The sequence below is a fragment of the Capricornis sumatraensis genome, chromosome 6, assembly GCF_032405125.1.
Source record: "Capricornis sumatraensis isolate serow.1 chromosome 6, serow.2, whole genome shotgun sequence".
Taxonomy (NCBI): Eukaryota; Metazoa; Chordata; class Mammalia; order Artiodactyla; family Bovidae; genus Capricornis; species Capricornis sumatraensis.
The window spans coordinates 18,072,384-18,092,840 of NC_091074.1; the positions used below are offsets into that span (position 1 = coordinate 18,072,384).

Sequence of the window (20,457 nt, forward strand, 5' to 3'; positions counted from 1 at the left end):
TTCAGATAGTCTTGGGATTTGAAACTCTCATGGGCATTGAAGTTAAAAAGCCTTGATATGAAATCTAGGCAGAGTTACTGTAACCTCAGCCAAGTTACCTCTGTAAGATGGGACTGTGCGTGGCTTCTCCTTGGGCAGCTCTGTGCTTTTAGTGAATGTTATAAGGAAGTAGTTCTTACAAGGCCTGGCCCAAAAGCCTGGGGAGAAAGGACCGGTTGCCTTTTCATGACTTTTAAGACATGAGTGGTGGAGGAGTCTAGTTATGGCCAAAGGTTTGGGGCCAAGTGGCCCCTTCCCCATGCTCAGCCTACAGTGAGGCCAGACAGAGACCACCAGGAACATCCCAGTAATCAAACAAACTTGGGTGCTAACTCATTGCAGTGAGTCGGGGAGACTGCCAGGGGGAGGCAGGAGGCGTCGCAGGACATGGTCAAAAGAACTTACAGGCTGGGCCTTGGGTTGGGTGATCTTGGAGGTGGGCGCATTGCTCCAGCTTGGGTGTCATCAGGACCGGAAGTAGTTCTCTGCTTGGACATCTTGATTCTTGTCTAGATGGTTAGAAGAACAGAGCCAGGACAGGGTGGCATTTGCTTGTTTTGCGGTTTGGACAGGGTTGTGGTCTTGGGCTCAGCAATGACTACAGACGGCCTTGTTTCGGTCTTGACCCATGGTGGTCACTGAGCAGCCTTTTGTGACGTTGGCTTCGTGTGGGATGGTTTGTGTGCAGCGGGAGGACGTGACCTGGCCTCGAGTGACAGAAGCGCTCAGAGGAGCAGCTGGTGGTTGCAGCCATGCTCCGTCCAGGCCCCCTGTTAGCCACAGGCAGAGGAAGCCAGGCTTTAAGATTCACACCGCCCAGAGCCTCACCATTGATTGCCAGGTTCGGCTAAACAGGAAGTCATCTGGAGAACGCTATCAGCAGTAGGACTAAGGGGGGGCTCCTGTTCTTTCTGAAGGCTGTTGGCTCTGATGTGACAGTGGGCACGGTAGGACAAGGCACAGAAGTGCCTCGAGACCAGAAACTTCCCTTCAGCCAGCTGAAAAGAAAGCAAGGGCTACGTGACTGTCCGTGACGTGCATCAGCCAGCATTTGTCTGGGTCAGGAATTTATATTTAAACTGGTGTGCTGCACTTCCAGAGCACAAGCTGTGTCATTTACAGCGTCCGCCAGGTTCTGGGCCACTTTTTCTGGTTGTGTGACCCCTGGGAATTGTATCCATACAGTGGATACTCAGTATCCATCAGAGAGAGGCAGTCATCCGCCAGGCAGGTCAGGCTCCTTTGGGGGTTTCTGGGTTCTTCTTGGGTAGACAGGATCCACTGGAAGAGTGAGCATTTAAAAACCTGGAAGCTCTGTGCATTCTCCAGAGTTCCCCGGGTAAGGAGCAGTGTGTGGAAGCCGGGGGCTACATATGGGAAGTGGTGTCCTCACGGGGCACAGGCTGTGTCAGGAACCTGCAGGTCTTTTATCATGCCAGGACTAAGCGAGTGCTTTTGGCCCGAGGTGGGCAGCTTTCTCGGTTAGAGTAAGCAGTCCTTGGCAGGCTGGCTCTAGTGGGGCTCCGCAAAGAACAGGCCGGCCAGTGAGGCAAGGACAGTTCCTGGGCGCTGGACTGGTGCTACGGATGGGCCCCGCGGCCTCAGCACAGGCGTCTCGTTGACGCAGGTCACGATCCTTCTTTTTTTTCTTTGCATCCTGTCGAGTAGGAGGCATGGGATTTGTCTCTTGCGTGGGGGTGATCTTTGAGCTCTTGCTTTGAGTGGCCTGCGCCAGACTTCTCCACTGTGAAGTCACCACTTTTGTATTAATCTCTTGGGGGACGCTTTGAGGCTGTCTGTTCATCTGATCTTCCCCAGAGGTTTATCTAATTTTTCCAGCATCTATTGATGATTCTGGTCTGAATAAATTATTCCTGCAATGGCTGCCAATGCATGACTTTTTTTTTTTTCCCCAATTTCATGGTTTCTTCTACATTTGTTAGTTGGCATCTTCTTTCAAAGAACTTTCCTCTCTCCCTCATTTACTTAGGTATCCCTTCATTGTCTCATCTCTCTCGGTCAGTGTTGAACTCACACTCCTGCCTGCAGCTCCACATCCGGCCTGCAGCACTTGGTCCAGCCTCTCCCTCTCTCTACCCGGAAATCACTCCTCTCCCCCCAAGTCAGGATTCTCTCCTGTACCCTCAGGGCCTTTGCTGTCTTGCTGTCCATCCGCTGGGCCTTGACCACCAGCCGCTTCCTCACGTGGCCACCCCTCTGTTGCTTTCATTTTTAATACTTACTTTCAGTTCCCCGACCAGGGATCAAACCCAGACACCCTGCATTGGCAGCGCGGAGTCTTAGCCACTGAACCGCCAGGGAAGCCCCCGGCGCCTTCATTTTTAATTTCCTCTCTTGCGTTCCCCTTAGAACCCGACTTCTCGTACCTGGAAGCACTGGCTCCCTACCAGCCCTTAGCCATGAAATGCATCTACTGTCCCATTGATACACGACTGAATTTCATCCAGGTGTCAAAGCTGCTCAAAGAAGTGCAGGTACAGGGGGCGGGGCAGTGGGGGGCCCACTGTGCTGGTCGCTCCGCGTCCTGGAGCCTCTGTGCACTCTGCTCTGCAGGACGAGGGCTCGATGTCCTCGCCCCCGCCCCCAGGGTGCTCGGCCCGGTACTCTCCAGATTCCAGACTAGTGGGCTTTCCACCCTGAAAGAGGTTTCTCCTCTTAAAAAAAAAAAAAAATCGAAACTGGAAGGAAAAGCAAGCATAAGCAGTGTATTATTTTTGATGAGGACCACTTGTGTCCAGTTGGGTGGTGTTTGGCCGAAGTAAACACTGGCTTCCTAGTTATTTTTCTCCCAAGATAATAAAAGAAGACATTTATAAAAACAAAAACCAAAAAACTCTGACGTGGTGTGTCCTCCACAACTGAGGACATGGCCTGGTCATTGCCCACTGCCTAGGACCTGTGGGCCTACAGGTCCAGACCGGAAACCCAGATGAGTACAGAAAGCCACAGCTCTTCTTTGCCAGCGAGTCAGGGTGCCAGTCAGGGATAGAGAGACTGCCCTCCAGGGACTTGGAGACCCTTCGGGCCTTTGGATGTCACCCTCAAAGTGGCTTAAATAAAGTGAGAAAATAAATGCACGATGAGGCAGTAAATCCCTTGCTCATCACCATGGCTTTCCTTGAAACTTCTATGCTTCTCCCCCCAACACTTTGGTCCCTGGTGACTTGGGTTTGAGAGGATGGGAGTTCAAACAGCCCTGTGGTGAGCCCGGGCGGCGTGTGGGGAGGGTGAGGTCAGGACTGGGCCTGCTGCCGCCTCACACCCTCCTCCCCCCGGCCCGCCCTCTCGATCCTCAGCCCCTCCACGTGGTCTGTCCCGAGCAGTACACCCAGCCACCCCCGGCGCAGTCCCACCGCATGGACCTCATGGTAGACTGCCAGCCGCCCGCCATGTCCTATCGGCGTGCTGAGGTCCTCGCCCTGCCCTTCAAGCGTCGGTACGAGAAGATCGAAATCATGCCGGAGGTGAGCGTTGGGCTTCCCGGGCTTTCCCTGGGTTTCCACTTGAGTCTCTGGAAGACCGTCCCGGCGTGGCTTTCTTTGCAGTTTGTGTCACACACGGATGAACCAAGATACACGGACCCTTAGCATATAACCGGGAAGCGAGCTGAGCTTTTCAGCTGCCTCTTCAGCTGCAGCAGTGAGCTAGCCCTTAGTGAACATCTAGAATCTCCAGCCCTGAACTCTGAGTTGCAGCGTGTGGGATCTAGTTCCCTGATCAGGGATCCAACCTGGGCTCTCTGCACTGGGAGTGCGAAGTTTCAGCTGCCGGACCACCAGGGAAGTCCCCCTCCTCCTGTTCCCAGTAATGAAGTAACAGGTGTCAACACCAGGCCTGCTGGAGTGCTGCTTCTATTACAGTTCAGTGTGTCACCCGGGGGGTCAGAGCCTGGAGAACAGATACGCTGCTGTCAGCTCTGTCATTAACCACCTTAGGGTTGTGGGCTTTCTCGTCCTTCCTGGACCTCATTTACCAGTGAGGGTCAGGTCTCACTGAATTCAGCAGTAGATGGAGGACATGAAAGTAACCAAAAAGTAAGGAAAGTTTACACCCCTTGCATGATCATCATTTGCATGCATTTTAGTAGAACGTAAAGGGTTTATTCTGTGAAGATTTTCTCCTTTAACCCCAGTGAGTGTAGAGCTCCCGACTGATGTGGGCTGTGGCGGTGCTGGGGCACAGGACCCACGCCTTCCCGTGGGGATCGCAGCGGGGTGCTCGGGACCACTGTGGCCAGCAGCAGCAGCCTTGAGAACCTGTTGGAAATGCAGGTTTCTCCAGCCCCACCTCAGTCCTGCTGAGCTCGGCCAGCCCTCCTCGTGGGTCTGATGCCACTAAAATTGGAGAACCACTGGTGTCAGAGACCATGTGTCGGTTTCCAATGTGAAAGGCAAAAGGAAGGCAGAATGTTGAGTCTCCAGGAGCCCAGGTGGGATCCCTGCTCCTCGCCTGAGAACCAGCGCTCTGGACGCCCTCCTTTTGTTTTTAAGGCTGCTCGGCCTTCTCAGGCTTTGATTGGCCCTGTCATAAGATTCATTTTTTCCATAAAAGTATGCTTGTTCATTCTAGAAAACTTGGGAAGTAAGAAAAGGATACAGACCCAAAAAAAAGTCAATCCTAGTTTGAATACCAAACATAATTACTATTCCAATTTTTGTGTATTTGCCTTGTCTGTTCACCGTGTTCTGGGTGTGTTTGAATCATGTATCATATAATACCTTAGTCGTGTAAAGGTAAGTATATTGTGTCATTCAAGATACTTCAAAAGCTTCTGAAGACCATTCATGAATGTATATCATGAATGTCTCATCATTTCACTGTTCTTTATTGGTGGACATTTATTATTTCTGCGTTTTCAAATTGCAGATAATACTTTTAGAAACATGCTTTCATGTAAATCTTTGTATGTGGGATGTAGAGAGAGAGCTAGAAGTGTCATTTGGTTTTGCCTGGGAGGTGCATGTGAGAGGAAGGAGTTAAAATCTGTCTCGGTTCTTTCAGTGTTGCCACAGCTAGTGGATGCTCATTTCTCAGATCAGCTCCCTGGGAGACCCTCCTCTCTCCCTGCCTGTGCAAAGCGGGGGCCCTGTCGTCAGCCCTCGGGCCTCCATTAAGAGAAAACCTCTGTTTCTGGGGTGGCCAGTGACCGCGCCCTCCTTCCCAGAGATGTCCTCCCTGAGTCGTCTCTGGGCTCCGGATAGACTTCCCTGTGGCTGAGCTGCCACTTCAGAGTCTCCATGGAGATGACTTTACTCCTGGGGCCGCGCAGGGAGAGTCCCGCGCCTGCTCGGCTCCCACGGCCGTCTGTGAGCTGCCCCAGCCGGGTCTTTGGCTTTACAGGTCTGCCTGGCAGCCTGACCTTTGTCAGCGCCGCATCAGAAGAAAAATGGTATTTGTGGATGGGCACGGCCGGGCACCTAGAGTGCACGGATCTCTCAGTGGGAACTTTTCACACTGTCACATCTTTTTCTACTTTTAAAATTTTATTTATTTTCGGCTGTGCTGGGTCTTGCTGCATGGGCTTGTCTCTAGTTGTGGTGTGTGGGGCTCCTCTCTAGCTGCAGGGTGCCGCTTTCTCGTCACAGAGGCTTCTCCTGTTAGGCAGCATGGCCTCTAGGGCACATGGCCTGGTAGTCGGGGCGCTGGGCTCCAGAGCATAGGCGCCACAGTTGTGCACAGGCCTAACTGCCCTGCAGCATCTGGGCACTTCCCAGATCAGGGACTGAACCCGTGTGTCCTGCATTGGCCGGTGGAATCTTTACCACTGAGCCACCAGGGAAGCCCCCCAACCCCCCGTTTTTTTTTAAGTTGAAGTATACTTGACCTACCTTCCTCCATGTTAGTTCCTGGTGCATAATGACATAGTGATTCAGCATATCTCTACGTTACAAAATGATCACCACACTGTTACCATAATATTACAATATTATTGACTGTATTTCCTGTAATGTACATTTCATCCCCTTGAGTCAGTCTCTGTCACCTATTTGAGAAATTGGCCACTGCCTCCCTTCTGCAACCACCTGCTTGTTCTCCATAACTGAGTTTGTTTTTTTTATGTTTGTTCATTTGGTTTGCTTTTTAGAATTCACTTATCATAATACCCTCTAGGTCTGTCCATGTTGTCACAGCAAAATTTCATTGTTTCTTTATGACTAATATCCCATGTTTGTGTGTGTGTGTGTGTGTTATCGCATCTTCTTCATTCATCCATCAGAAGACATTTAGGTGGCTTCCATATCTTAGCTATTGTAAATAATGTTGCCTTGAACACAGGGGTGCGTGCATCTTCTCAAATTAGTGTGTTGTTTTCTTTGAGTAAATGCCCAGGAGTGGAATTGCTGGGTCACATGGTAGCTCTGGTTTTAATTTTTTGAGAAACCGCCATACTGTCTTCCATAGCACCTCCACTAATTTACCACCCCACCAGCACAAGCGTCCCCTTTCTTTATATTCTCGCCACCAGCTATGTGTTGTCTTTCTGACAACCACCATTCTGACAGGTGTGAGGTCATACCTCATTGTGGTGTTGATATCCACTTGCCTGATTAGTAACTGGCCATCTGTGTGTCTTATTTGGAAAAATGCCTATTCAGGTCTTCTGCCCATTTTCAGAGGGGTATGTTGAGTTGTATGAGTTCTCTGTGAATTCTGGATTATCTGGTGCATCATTTGTAAATACCTTCTCCTTTACCCTAGACAGCCTTCTTGTTTTATTGACAGTATCCTTCATTGTGCAAAAGCTTTTCTGTTTGATGCAGTCTCACTTATCTTTGCTGTTGAATCCCGTACTTGAGGAGATACATCCAGAAATAAAATTGATAAAAGACTAGTGTCAAAGATGCCTATGTTTTGTTCTAGGAGTTTTATGGTTTAAGGTCTTATATTTTAAGTCTTTAATCCATTTTGAGTTTGTTTTACATGGTACAAGACTTTGCATGTAGCTGTCCAGTCTTCCCAGTAACATTTATTGAAGAGACTGTCTTCCCCATTGTATATTCTGGCTTCCTTTGTCATAAATGACCGTATAAGCATGTGTTAAAAGATTATGAGTCATCGTATTTACATTTTCATTTGTTTCCAGGTATTTTTTTCATTTCTTCTTTGATCTCCTCAGTGACTTATTGTTGAGTAGCACACTGCTTAGCCTCCATGCACTTGTGTTTTTTTCATGTAGTTGATTTCCAGTTTCATAGCATTATGGTTGGAAAAGATGCTTGATGTGATTTCAGTCTTCTTAAAATCTACTGAGACTTGTATTGTGGCCTCACGTACAAGGCCTGGAGAATCTCTCCTGGAGAATGTTCCACGTACACTTGGGTAGAAGGTATATTCTGCTGTTTGTGGATAGAATGTTCTCTATATCTATTAAGTCCATTTGGGCTAATGTATCATTTGAGGCCAGTATTTCCTTATTCATTTTCTGTTTGGGTGATCTGTTCACTGGTGTAAGTGGGGTGCTAAAGGCTCCTGCTGTCATTGTACAACTTTCGGTTTCTCACCGTCCATCCCTGAGCTGTGCACAGTGGCCCAGCGTGGCCTCCTAACCCCTCACCCTGGGCAGCACAGCTGCAGCACCCTCTGCCCCCAGTTTATGGGGAACCTGACTAAAACCCCCCTCTTTGTTCCCAGCTTGCAGACTCGCTGGTGCCCATGGAGATTAAGCCTGGCATTTCCTTGGCAACCGTCTCGGCTGTGCTGCACACTAAAGATAACAAGCACGTTCTTCAGGTATCCTGGGGAGGCTGGGCTCCAGGAGGAACCTCCAGGGCCTGTGGGGACTGGAAGCCTTCCTCCTGAGAAGGTGCCGGCATTCCAGCCAGCCCGCCAGGACAGTGCTTCCTACACCAGCACACAGTAGAGGTCAGACTTCCTGAGAGTTCAGATCTGAAGGAAAGGGCACTGCTTATTTCTCTGGCCATGTGTCTTGGAGAGAGAAAAGGGAGGAGAAACGATGATTCGTAGGGACGGGGCCGCCCACCATTCTAGAGCCATCACAGCCCCCGGAGCATCGGCTCCCCCGGGGGTGCTCAGTAGACAAACTCTCCTCAGGTGCCCATCCTGAGCCCGCAGGCGTGAGGTGGGAGGGGAGGCAGGCCCAACAGCAGACGCAGCCCCTGCCCTCGGGGGCCCCGAAGCAGTCAGGCCAAGGGCTGGGAACCTGGGGAGCCCCTGCAGGTGGAGGGCATCTCCCCGCAGCCTCACGCCTCACTTCAAGGCACATCTGCCACCTTGGAGGGCAGCTGTTTGGGCCGCTGTCTTCACTCTCGTGAGGACATCCCCCTTCAGGGCTGGGCTCTGCCTCTGTCATTCCCCAGGGTCGTGTGCCCGTAGCAGCCGCTTAAAGTGCTGGGCCCCGGACCAGGTCCTCACCAGCACTGTCTTTAGGCCTCACAAAGTTCTCTGTACGATCGCCAGTGTAGGGGCAGTTGCTCTGCCCTTCGTTTTCTTGACGGAAGGACTGTAACTGGTCAGTGTGGCCCCACAGGCTGTGTCCTCAGCCCTGGTACTACTGCTCCAGGTCCAGCTGCCAATGTGAGTTATTAAGAATTTGCTTAGAGAAGAGCCTGGGGGGCTACAGCCCACAGGGATCACAGAGTCAGACACAACTGAATTGAGTCGACTGAAAATTAAAAGCGGATCTTGCTAAAAGGAGGTATCTTTGCCAGCTAAGATAATGAGTCTGTAGCTAGGTGGCTTTAGCTTGTGTGTACTGTGTGGAGAGCCAGCTGGAGACGGAGACCCTGAACACAGGGCACAGCGGCACCGGGCCAGGCCCTGGCCCCCCCATCAAGAGGGTCCCGCAGGTAGCCTGGACCGACCTGGGGCTCCCAGGTGATTGCTTGACGAGACCCCTGTTTTCCTCCTGCCCAGCCTCCGCCCAGGCCCGCCCAGCCCACTGGCGGCAAGAAGCGAAAGCGGGCCAGTGACGACATCCCAGACTGCAAGGTTCTGAAGCCTCTGCTGAGCGGCTCCATCCCCGTGGACCAGTTCGTGCAGACGCTGGAGAAGGTGAGCGCTGTGGGCTTGCGCATGCGCCGTCTGACCGCACTGGCGTCCCTCCCAGGAGCCCGTGCGCTGTCCCCGCAGCATCTGCCCATCCTCGGTCAGGGCGGGGCCCGAACCAGGCGGGAGCTGCAGAGTTAAGAGGGGAGCTGACCTTCCTCCCTCACCCCCACTACCAGGCTGCCCCAGACTGCCCCCCAGCCCCACTTCTGGGAACCAGACCGAGGACAGGCCTTTCTTCAGAAACATAGCTGTGACGTATCGGGCAGGGGGCTGGCCAGGAAAGGGTCTGTCCCCTTAGGGGCCCCACTTTCGTATGAGAAGACCCTTTGCATGGCCGGCTCAGAGGAGATGCCAGTGTGGTGTGGGCAGAGGGGTCAGGATGGCCTGATCTCCTGGAGCTCAGGGAGCGGGGCCAGTAGTTCCCAGACGGGTAGTGGGAGAGAGAAGCAAGCGGTCATGGTGGAGGATGGTGGTCCCTCCCCCAGCTCCCCCCCTTCCTACTCTTCATCCCTGGTGCCTGGTGGAATAGATTTCATGACTACACGTAAGACGAAAAAGAATTTATTAACCTGAAAGTGTTTTGTAATTCTGGCTTCAGTCACAGGGCTTCAGAGACCACTGTTTTGGCATCAGAATTAGAGAGTCCTTGACAGAAAAGAGGAGCAGTTGGCTAAAGACAGTTGTTTTTCATGCTGCTTCTTGCGGGAAGAACTGCAGTTAACACTAGAAACCATTCCAGGAAGAGAGATTTTCTTCTAAGTCAGTTACTGCCTTTGTCCAGACTACCTCAGTAGCTGAGTGCTTTCCAATCTTAAAGGCTTTGTCTTTGTTGAGAATTTTCTCCACTTGTCATTTAATCTTCCTCAAATGGAGGGCTTTCCCTGAGTTGTTGGGCTCCCCTGACCCCTAGTGATGTGGGGATACCCCCTGGGAACCCCGTGTGCTATGCACACACCAGCATTCCTCCTGACCGTGCAGTGCCCCCGGCTGTACTCGTGGGACTCACGCTTCACTTGTTTCTTGAAAACTTGAAACACCTTGCTTTCCCAGAAAGATCTTATTTACTTCTGTCTGGCTCTCCCAGGCGTTGATCTTCTCTGGGACCTGACCCGACTGTCTCCCATTCCAGTTTCTGCCCCCATCTCCTCCTGCAGGAGAAACATCCCTTTCTGCGCCAAAGACGGAGAACCTCCCTTGGCCATGGTTGTGTCCTTCTCAGGCAAATCATTCTTCTTTCCACTCTGTTTCTTCTCTCTCAGCTTTCCATCTAACGTGTAAGGAGATTCTGAGTTAGCACTGGAGGGCCCTGGAGAAGTATTTGATACGCTGCTGCATCTTCCCCTTCGGGAGGGACTTGCCAGGTCACAAGGTCACTGGTACCTGTGGTGAGGAAGGCATCTTCCTGGGACAGGGTGGAGCATTTTTACAGGGACCCCAGGTGTGGCTGGGAGGCTAGGATGGAACACTGAGCCTTCTGAACCCAGGTGCCTGGATGTGCTCCTCAGATGATACACAGACGCTTAGGCAGGTGGTAGGAATTCTGTGGTGTTTCTATGAGATTTTTGCATGGTTGGGGGCTTCACCTGGAATTCTATTGCTGTAGTAGGTACTGGGACTGCTCTGAAGAATTGTATTGAGGAGAGTCCAAAATGCCAGTTTCTAGAATGTTCAGTGTAGCCAAAGTTGGAAAGGAAAGTGTTAGTTGCTCAGTCGTGTCCGACTGTTCGCAACCCCATGAACTGGAGTCCTCCGGGTCTCCTGTACTGCAGGCCAAGTTCTTACTTACCGTGTGAGCCACCAGGGAAGGAGCATCTCGGACGCTAAAATGCTCTCCTGCCCCTTTCCTCTTGGTGCAGCACGGCTTCAGCGACATCAAGGTGGAAGACACAGCCAAGGGCCATATCGTCCTGCTGCAGGAAGCTGAGACCCTCATCCAGATTGAGGAAGACTCGACCCATATCATCTGTGACGACGACGAGGTGCTCCGGGTCCGCCTGCGGGACCTGGTCCTCAAGTTCCTTCAGAAGTTCTGAAGGGAAGGCCTGCGCCACCCCCACATCCCTGGACCCCTGCGTCCTTCACCGCAGCTGCCAGCCCCCAGCGGAGGCAGGGAAGACCCACAGCTGGCGGGTCGCGGTGGTGGTGGGCTCTCGCTCAAAGAATAAAGCAGCAGCTTTTGAGATACCTTCTCAGGAGTTGCAGGCGGAACCTCGCAGTCTGGCTTCTCAGCACTGTTTGAGGAGAGCTCTCCCTTTAAACTTTAGGCGTGTGTCCTTCCCAGGCCTGGGCAGCCAGGCAGGTAAGGCAACAGGCTGAGGAGGCGTGAGAGTCACAGCAGCTTTGCATCGGGTCAGTGGTGGGAGGAACGTGAAAGATGACGACTGGGGCCCATTTGTCACAGTTTCACAGGCCTCAGGCAGAGCAACTGGGCTTTGATTTTATTTTGTTTTATTGTCTACAGTGCTGTACCTAGTAAGAAAGACAATGCCAAGAAATTAGCAAAGGTTCATTTTGGGTTTATAATGTGAGCTCATTTTGTTAATAAAATTTATTTTTATAGAAGTAGCTGTGTTCTGTTGAACCTCAAATTTATGCATTCACTTAGCATCTGTGAAAGGATATGAAAATATACAGAACTGAACTTGGCAGATTTTAGTTTGGTGTGTGCATTAATGTATTTCTTCAGTTGTATAAAAGGTGCTTAACTTGACCTGAGCTGTATCTGTATGGGAAACAGCAGCACAGACCGCTAACGCTGACCTTGGCCTTCTGGGGGAGGGCCTGAACTAGGCTCCACTCGCCTGTGTCACTGCCCTTCCCACAGATTCTCCGCATTCCACTGCACATTAAACTCAGACGCCTGCATCTGCAATAATGGAACTGCTTGAAACAGGTATTTACCAGATTCCATCTGGTCTAAGATAGCGTCAGTCGTCACACTCATGCCAGTTCTGTAAGTGTTCAAATGTGGGGGTGGGGAGCAGCACTCAAGTCTTAGAACTGGCCTACCGCAGAAGCCGTGCCTGCCGTCTTCTCAGACTGGTCGAAATTCAGGTGGAAGTCAGTCCTCCAGCCTGGGCAGCAGCAGAGCATCACAGCGGGCTTGAGTGACCCAAGAACTGTAGCATGTAAAACTCTACCTGCTCAGGTTTTACAGAGAGTTGACTGTCAGTTCTCTCTCTGAAATGGCCCTGTCCCTGAGAAGCAGTTCTTCCTTAGAGAAGGGAAAACACAACTTCATTTTTGCCGTCTCCAGCTGGGCCAGCCTTGGTTGGATACAGCCATGTTTCCACAGGTTTGTGGTTCCCAAGGAGCAGGTCACTCCAGTTGAGGAGCCTCAGATGTGTCCACAGTAAAGAGTGGGGGAAGATGAACATTGCAACAGGTGGGCACGCCAGGGCTATGAAAATTTAGCTTGTTCTTAGGAGAGCTGTAAATATGCAGCACATGTAGGCATGCTTCCTAATAAAACTCCAGAGAGAAATCAAGGTAAGTTTTTTTCAAGTTTTAACATCTTGAAAAATGCAAAAGCAGTATAAAACAGAAATCAAATGGTTGTTTTAAATGTCCTCTAACAGTGAGTGACAGGTCCAGGAATGGCTTGGGTTTGTCCAGGCTGGATTTCTGTTAAGGGTTTAAGTAACCCCAAGGGATCAATTCCAAGGTCTTAATCTCGAGAGATGGTCACTAAGGAGACAAACAGTATGTGAATGTAAATTAGTTGATAGACTGATGGGCAGGAAATAAGAAATTATGAAGGTTTTAACTATCATCACCACCTACTTCATGGCAGAAGCCAGTCAGGAAGACTCGAAGAATCATTTGTTAGAGCAGAGAAAATCCAGATCCTGCCCTGCGGAGAGTCAGGAGACAGCAAGTGTGAATAACTGCCTAGAGTTTGGGTATCTGGATACCAAACCAGACTGGTGAAAAGATGACCCAGAAAAAACAGTGGGACCTGCTGTCGGAAATGCAGCCTGTTGATACCAACCTGGGGCTGGAGCACTAACTTCCAACTGAATTTCAACCAGTCTGAAAAGACAGTAGGCATTGCTTCTGCTGTAGGCCAGTTCTAAGACTCAAGTGCTACTCCCCACCCCCACATTTGAACACTTAGAGAACTGGCATGAGTGTGACAACTGACGCTGTCTTAGACTAGATGGGGCAGAGGGTGATGTTTAGAAAAATGTTAATAAAATCCTATTGATTAACCTAGTGATTAAATAGTAATTGAAAAGCCATGAAAAACAGTGAGGAGGAACCTGGTTTTCTCATTTCTTTTGATCTTTCTGCAAAACAGCATCTATTGCTGTGTAGCAAATTATCCCATAATTTAGTAGCTGAAAACAGGTAACATCTAAGTGCTGGACAAGGAAACTGAGGTACAGAGGGTGGCTTTCCCCAAAACCCATCGCCAGCAAGTGGTTGCTGCCTCACTGTACCGTCATGAGTAACCACCAGGGATCACGAGCTGGTGAAGAGGAGACAGGTCTGTTCATTCCTTTTTAAGTAAAGGTAACAAACTACTCTTCTTGACCCCTGCACGGCTTGAAGCTTTGGGGCCTCACAGTTGTCCTATTAAGGCAGAAGTTGGCTTTTCCAAACTACAAGCTTACCTTGGAGATATTGTTAGTTTGGTTCCAGACCATGACAATAAATCTCTCAATAAAGCAAATCACATGAATTTTTTCATTTCCTAGTGCATGTAAAAGTTATATTTATATTGCAGTCTATGAAATGTGCAAGAGCATTTTTTTTTTAAGTGTACAGACCTTAATTTAAAAGTAATGCTGGGAGAACATGGCACTGGTAGGCTTGCTCAACACAGGGTTACCACAAACCTTCAATTTGTTAAAAAAAAAAAAAAAAAAAAAGCAGTACCTGCAGAGAACAATGAAATGAGGTTTACCTGTACAATGAAGTATCAACAGAAATGAGAGTGAAGAAACCTCCAGAGCTGTATGATCACGTGTTCATGTGAGCCCAGCAGCCTGGTGAGGAGAGGGGGCCCAAGTCCAGTGTTTCCCCAACAGCCACGAGGAAAGTTGAGTGTCATCTCACCACTGCATGCCATACTGTGAAGGCAGAAAACCTCCAGTGCTCACAAAGTCACCGCTGTGGAACTGTGGGTAAATAACGTTACTCTTTCAAACCTGGTGGTTTAGCCATGCAGTCATGTCCAACTCTGCAGCCCTATGGACTGGCGCCCGCCGGGCTCCTCTGTCCATGTGATTCTACGGCCAGAACACTGCAGTGGGTTGCCATTTCCTTCTCCGGGGGTGGGGTGGGGATCTTCCTGACCCAGGGATTGAACCTGGCTCTCCTGCAGTGCAGGCAGATTCTTTACCACTGAGCCACCAGGGAAGCCCCAGAATGCGGTAAAAATAACCAATTACAATTCTGAAGGAAGATGCCACTGAATTATGGAGATAGGTAGTGTAGAACTGAGCCAAACTCGTCCAGTCTTGCTGAAGGCTGCAGCCAACAGTGTTCCTGGATCACATTTTAGACTTAATCACATCATAAAAGAATTTTACCATCTATAGATTCCATGCAGTTCCTCTCAAGATTCCAATTGCAACTTTCAGAGAAGAAAAAACTCAAAAATTTGTATGGAAGCACAAAAGATCCTGAACAGCCCCCCCGCCCCCCCAAAAAAAAAGCTGGTGGCACAGTTCCTCATTTTAAGCTTTATTAAAGCTCATAAAAACAGACACATGGGCCAATGAAACAAAACTGAGAGCCCGGAAATAAATGCACACGTATACACACCGTCAACTAATATCTGACAAGGGAGTCCATAAGACTCAGTGAGGAAAGAACCGTCTTTTCAGTGAATGGCATTGGGAAAATTAGACAACCACACACAAAAGAATGAAATTGGTCCCCCTCCCCCCTTATACCACTCATAAAAATTAACTTGAAAGAATAAAGACTTACATGTAAGACCTAAGACTGTAAAAGTGTTAGAAGAAAACGGGGAAAGCTCGACACTGGTCTTGGCAACAATTTTTGGCAATGACACCAAAAGCAAGCAACAAGGGAAAAATCAACAACTGGGACTGCTAGCAGACTAGAAGGAACTTTTTGCCTAGCAGAGGAGCCCAACAAAATGAAAAGGTGATCACATGGGAGAAGATATTTGCAAACTATCCGACAGAGGTAAACAGCTAAAATATACACGGAACTCATAGAAATCGATTGCAGAAAACCGCCTGACTTAAAAATGGGCGCAGAACTTGAATGCACATTTTCCCAAAGACATAGGGATGGCCAGCAGGCGCACAGAAAGGGGCTCATGATGAGCCATTAGGGAAATGGAAATCAAAACCTCAGTGAGGCGCCGTTTCACACATGTCCAAATGGCGACTACCAAGAGATGAGAAATACCAAACCTTGTCAAGGACGTGGAAAAAAGGGAGCCCTCGTGCACTGCCGGTGGGGATGTCAACTGGTGCAGTCACTGTGGAAAAGGGCATTGCTGTTCCTCAAAAAGTTAAAAAGAGAACTACCCATGTTCACTGTAGCATTATTCAAAATAGCCCAAGACATGGAAACTGAAGTTTCCCTTGATAAATGAAAGGATTTTTTTAAATGTGGGATACGTGCACAATGGACTATTATTCAGCCATTAAATGGAAGGAATTCCTGCCTTTGACAACAAGACGGATGGAGCTTAAGGGTTAAAGGAAAGGAGTCGGAGAAAGACCAGCACGGTATGCTCTCACTCACGTGGAATCTCAAAGATGAGAAGAGTGGCGGTTGTCAAGGGCCAGATAGAAATGTCCAGCTAGAAGATGGGTAAGTTGCAGGGATCTAAGGGACAGCATTGTGACTAAAATTAACGATGTCGTATGATATGCTTGAAAGCTGTTGGGAGTAGATCTTAAAAGTTATTACCACAGAAGTGGCAACTATGTGACAGGACAGAGTTAACCTTATTGTGGTCATCATTTCTCAGTGTAATCTGCGTATCAAATCATGGTGTACACCTTCAGCTTATATATGCTCTATGTCAGTAACATCTCCATAAAACAGGGGGGACTTACATGTATTAAACTTCAGCATTTTTTGAGTCATAGAACCACAGATCTTTGAGAGGTGTTTTGCCCACATCTTATCATTAAGCATAAAGAATATTTCTTCTTTCTCTTATATTGTTATGTGAAGCCACTGGGGATGGAGGGAAGAGATGAGTCCTCTTATGCTAGCAGAATTTATCATTTACACCTCTCTACAATAAACCATGGCAATATCTTCTAAGGCAGTTTATGTCTTCATGGCATACAACTATGAAATCAGTCACAAATGAAAAGTAACTGTAATTCACATACTGTACAGTGATTTGGGATTACCACACACATTATCAACTAAAGGTTTCCTAAGATCATATAAATTTTTAACTAGATTACAATGTTCACAATACTTTCAAAATAAAGACCTTTGATGTTATGAAGCCTTTTCCAGTCATCTGTGGGCCCTTCTGCCCTTCTGAGCATTTATTAACACCTGTTATACCCTGAGCATTGCCTTGTCTCTGAGGACTTAGCTCACCCAAAGGACAGACCGGGTACAGTTCCTCCCAAACTTCTCCCAAGGATACCGGGGCAGATTTCCAGGGCTACGAGCAAAAGTCTACTTACACAGAAAGGTCTTCAGTGCATGAAGCAGGGCACCACGCGGGGGACACACGTATACCTGTGCCGACTCATGCTGATGCATCAAGAAAACCGTCACAATGTTGTAATTATGCTCCAAACAATTTAAAAAAAGAAAATCCTAACAACTCCTAGAATTAGTAATATAACAAGTAATTAGAAAAAGAACTTTTTAAAAATCAGCAGTTCCACTCATAGTTTGAAAAGAGATACTTAGGAATAAACTTGAAAAGATGTGTAAGATCTCTACATAAAAAGCCTCTAAATTTTTGATGATAGAAGTTAGGGAAGATCTGAATACATGAAGAGAGAACAGCATGTTTATGGATTAGAGACTCAGTATTATTATATTTCAGTTCTACCCACTGATCTACACAGATTCAATATAATCTCATCAAAATCCCCTAACAGCGATAATAACCCAGTTTTAAAAGCTTTTTAAAAAAAATTTTATGTGGACCATTTTTTAAATATTAAGTTTGTTATATTGCCTTTTTTTTCATGTTTTGGTTATTTTGACCATGGCATGTCGGATCATAGCTCCCCAACCAGGGATCGAATCCCCTGCCTTGGAAGGCAGTCTTAACCAGGGAAGTCCCCAACCGATATTTTTCCAGTGGGCAAAGGACGTGAATAGACATTTCTCTGAACAATAAACACAAATGGCCAATCAGCACATGAAAAGGGACAGAACATGGTTAGGCATTAGGCAAACGTGCATCGGAGCCTAGGTGAGGCACCTCTCCACATCTCCTAGGACGGCTGTGATTCTAAAATTATTAATTATGAAGCAAGTAGTGGCAAGGGCATGAAGATACTGAACCCTTGTGTGTGGCTGGTGGGAGTATTAACTGGTACAGCAGCTGTGGGAAAACACTTTGGCCGTTCCTCAGGAAGTTAAATACTGAGTTACCGTATGATCCCACAATTCCACTCATTGGCATCTACACAAAAGAAATTTGTACGTCCATGTTCATAACAGTATTTACAATGGCCAAAACATGGAAGTAACCCAAGTATCCATCAACAGGTGAATGGATAAACAGTATTTCATGCTGTAATTCTCTGTACACAAACAAGGAACCATTGTCCAAGCATAAAAGAGAATGAAATTCTGATACAGGCTATAGCATGGATGAACCTGGAAAACACGCTATATTTAAAAAGCCAGACAAAAAGAGCCATAATGCTCTATGACTCCATTCATATGTTTGTCCAGAATAGAAAAATTCACAGAAACAGAGGCTGTGTCAGGGGCTGAAAGGAAGGGGAAATGGAGAGTTCTTGCTTAATGAGCACAGCCTTTCTAGCTGGGAAGACGAAGTGCTAGAAATAGCTGGTGGTGATGGTTAAACATCGTGAATGTTCTTACTGCCGTTATATTGTATACTTAAAAGTGGCTAAAATGTCACGTGTGAATTAAAGTTAGGACACATCCTCTTACCATACACACAAAAAACTTCATGATGATGGGTCCGAAGACTTAAATATAAGATACGACACCATAAAACTCCTAGAAGAGATGATAGGCAAAGAACTCTCATCCCCGTCAATCCCACGCCTGGGCAAATGCCCAGACGAAACTCTAATCCAAAAAGATACACGCACCTGTATGTCCACAGCGGCGCCGTTCACAACAGCCAAGACACTGAGACAGCCTACAGGCCCACTGGCCAACGGACGGATAAAGATGCGGTGCACAGATACGGGGAATACGACTGAGCCAGAAAGATCGCGCCACTCGCAGCAACACGGATGCAGCTAGAGTATCACGCGTGCCACATGAAGTCAGAGAGAGATGAACGCCATCTGTCACTGATGTGCAGGCTCTGAAACACGACGCAAATGAGCCTATCTACGAAACAGAAGCAGAGAAGATGAGGTTGTCAGAGGGAGAGGTTTACGGGAGGGAGAGTGCGGGGGGCCAGCAGATGAACGCTATTACATATGGAAGAGAGAAGCGAGACCCTACTGTGCACAGGAGTTACACTTAGCATCCAGTGATAAACCATAATCAAAAAGAATACTTTAAAAATATATATATGTGTGATTGAGTCCCTTTGCTGTAGAGCAGAAATTAACATGGTAAATCAACTACACTTCAATTAAAAAATAAAAGTGGCTAAAATCATTTTAAGTTCTATGTATTTTATAAGAATTTTAAAAAAATTTAATTCCAGCAGGTTAGAAAAAAGTTGACAAACTAATTCTAAAATTTCTATATAGAAATACAATATAACTATAAACACTCAAAGCAATTCTAAGAAAGATAAGCAAGTTGGAGAACTTACGCTACTTTTGTTTCCAAACAAAAAAACTGCTTTTATCCACACAGTCTGGTATTAGCAACAAATCAGTAACAGAAGAGAGAGCTCAGACAGTCATTATATTGTCAAGAAAGGCCCCAATCAATTCAATGGAAAAAGGAAATTATTTTTTAACAAGTGGTGCTAGAACAGCTAGATAGCCACCCCCCCCCCAAAAAAAAAATAGAACCTTGACCACTACCACACACCATACACAAGAATTAACCTGAGATGGAGCCTGGACTGTACAGCTTTTAGTGGAAAAATTAAAAGAATACCTTCATGACTTGGGTTAGGCACAGGGCTTTCAAGTCACAGAAAGCAACAAAAAAGAAAAAAAAAAGTTATAAATTAGATCTCAGCAAAATTAAAAGCTTCTGCTCATCACAAGCTACCATAAAGAAAATGGACAGGCGACCTCCAAACTGGGGGAAACATTTACAAAGCACACGCGTGACAAGGGACTCCAGCGCTCTGTCCTCCAGAGGCTCACAGCCTGGTGTGGGAGGCACGCCTATGCCGGGGCGGCCACCGGACAGGACACAGCGGCGGAGGGCAGATAAGCGGCAGCTTGGAGCAGGGTGGGCTTCTTGAAGACAGTGCTTCAGCTGAGAGCTGGATGAGCTGGCATTACAAGTGGAAACGCAATTCAAAACCACAAAAAGGTATCATCGCACACCGGTCAGAGGACCATCATCAAAAACCTGCCAACAATAAACGCTGGAGAGGGCGTGGGGAAAAGGGAGCCGTCCTGCACTGCTGATGGAAATGCGAGCACGGATAAGACCACTGTGGAGAACAGTGTGAGGTTCCTTTAAAAGCCAGGAATAAAACTGCCGCACGACCCAGCAGTCCCACTACTGGGCATAGACCCTGAGGAGACCAGAACTGAGAGAGACACGCGGAGTCCCGTGTTTCCTGCAGCACTACAGGCAGCAGGTGGGCCAGGGCAGCAGCCTGGATGTCCACCGGCAGATGGCTGGTAAGGCTGCTGTGGCACATACACACACTGAAATATAACTCAGACATAGAAAGGAGCGCACGCAAGTCAGTTCTAATGAGGCGGATAGACCTAGAGCCTGTTATACAGAGGGAAGTCAGAAAGACAAAGATAGATATACATTAACGCACATATAGGGCATCTTGAAAGACGGTACTGATGATCCCACGCGCGGGGCAGCAAAGGAGACGTAAAGAACAGACTTCTGGGCTCAGTGGGAGGAGACGGGTGATTTGAGAGAAGAGCACTGAAACATATACATCACCCAAACGGATAACCAAGGAGAGTCTGATGGATGTCCGGGCTCTGCAGCAACCTGGAAGGATGGACAGGGGAGGGTGGGGCGTGGGAGGCTCAGGATGGGGAGGACACACTCATGCCTACGGCCAATTCATATTCACGTATGGCAAAAACCACCACGATA

General features: G+C 48.1%; 1 protein-coding gene across 1 annotated transcript in view; it reads left to right on the plus strand.

Annotated features, from left to right (window-relative positions):
- Nucleotides 1–11,569, plus strand: part of INTS9 (integrator complex subunit 9) — a 133,040-nt gene extending 121,471 nt beyond the window's left edge. The window contains exons 13-17 of the mRNA XM_068973950.1: nt 2,410–2,534; nt 3,357–3,524; nt 7,693–7,791; nt 8,935–9,072; nt 10,926–11,569. Coding sequence (XP_068830051.1) covers nt 2,410–2,534; nt 3,357–3,524; nt 7,693–7,791; nt 8,935–9,072; nt 10,926–11,102 — 707 coding nt within the window. The 3' untranslated portion in view covers nt 11,103–11,569. The remainder of the gene's footprint in view (nt 1–2,409; nt 2,535–3,356; nt 3,525–7,692; nt 7,792–8,934; nt 9,073–10,925) is intronic.
- Nucleotides 11,570–20,457: the final 8,888 nt, after the last annotated feature.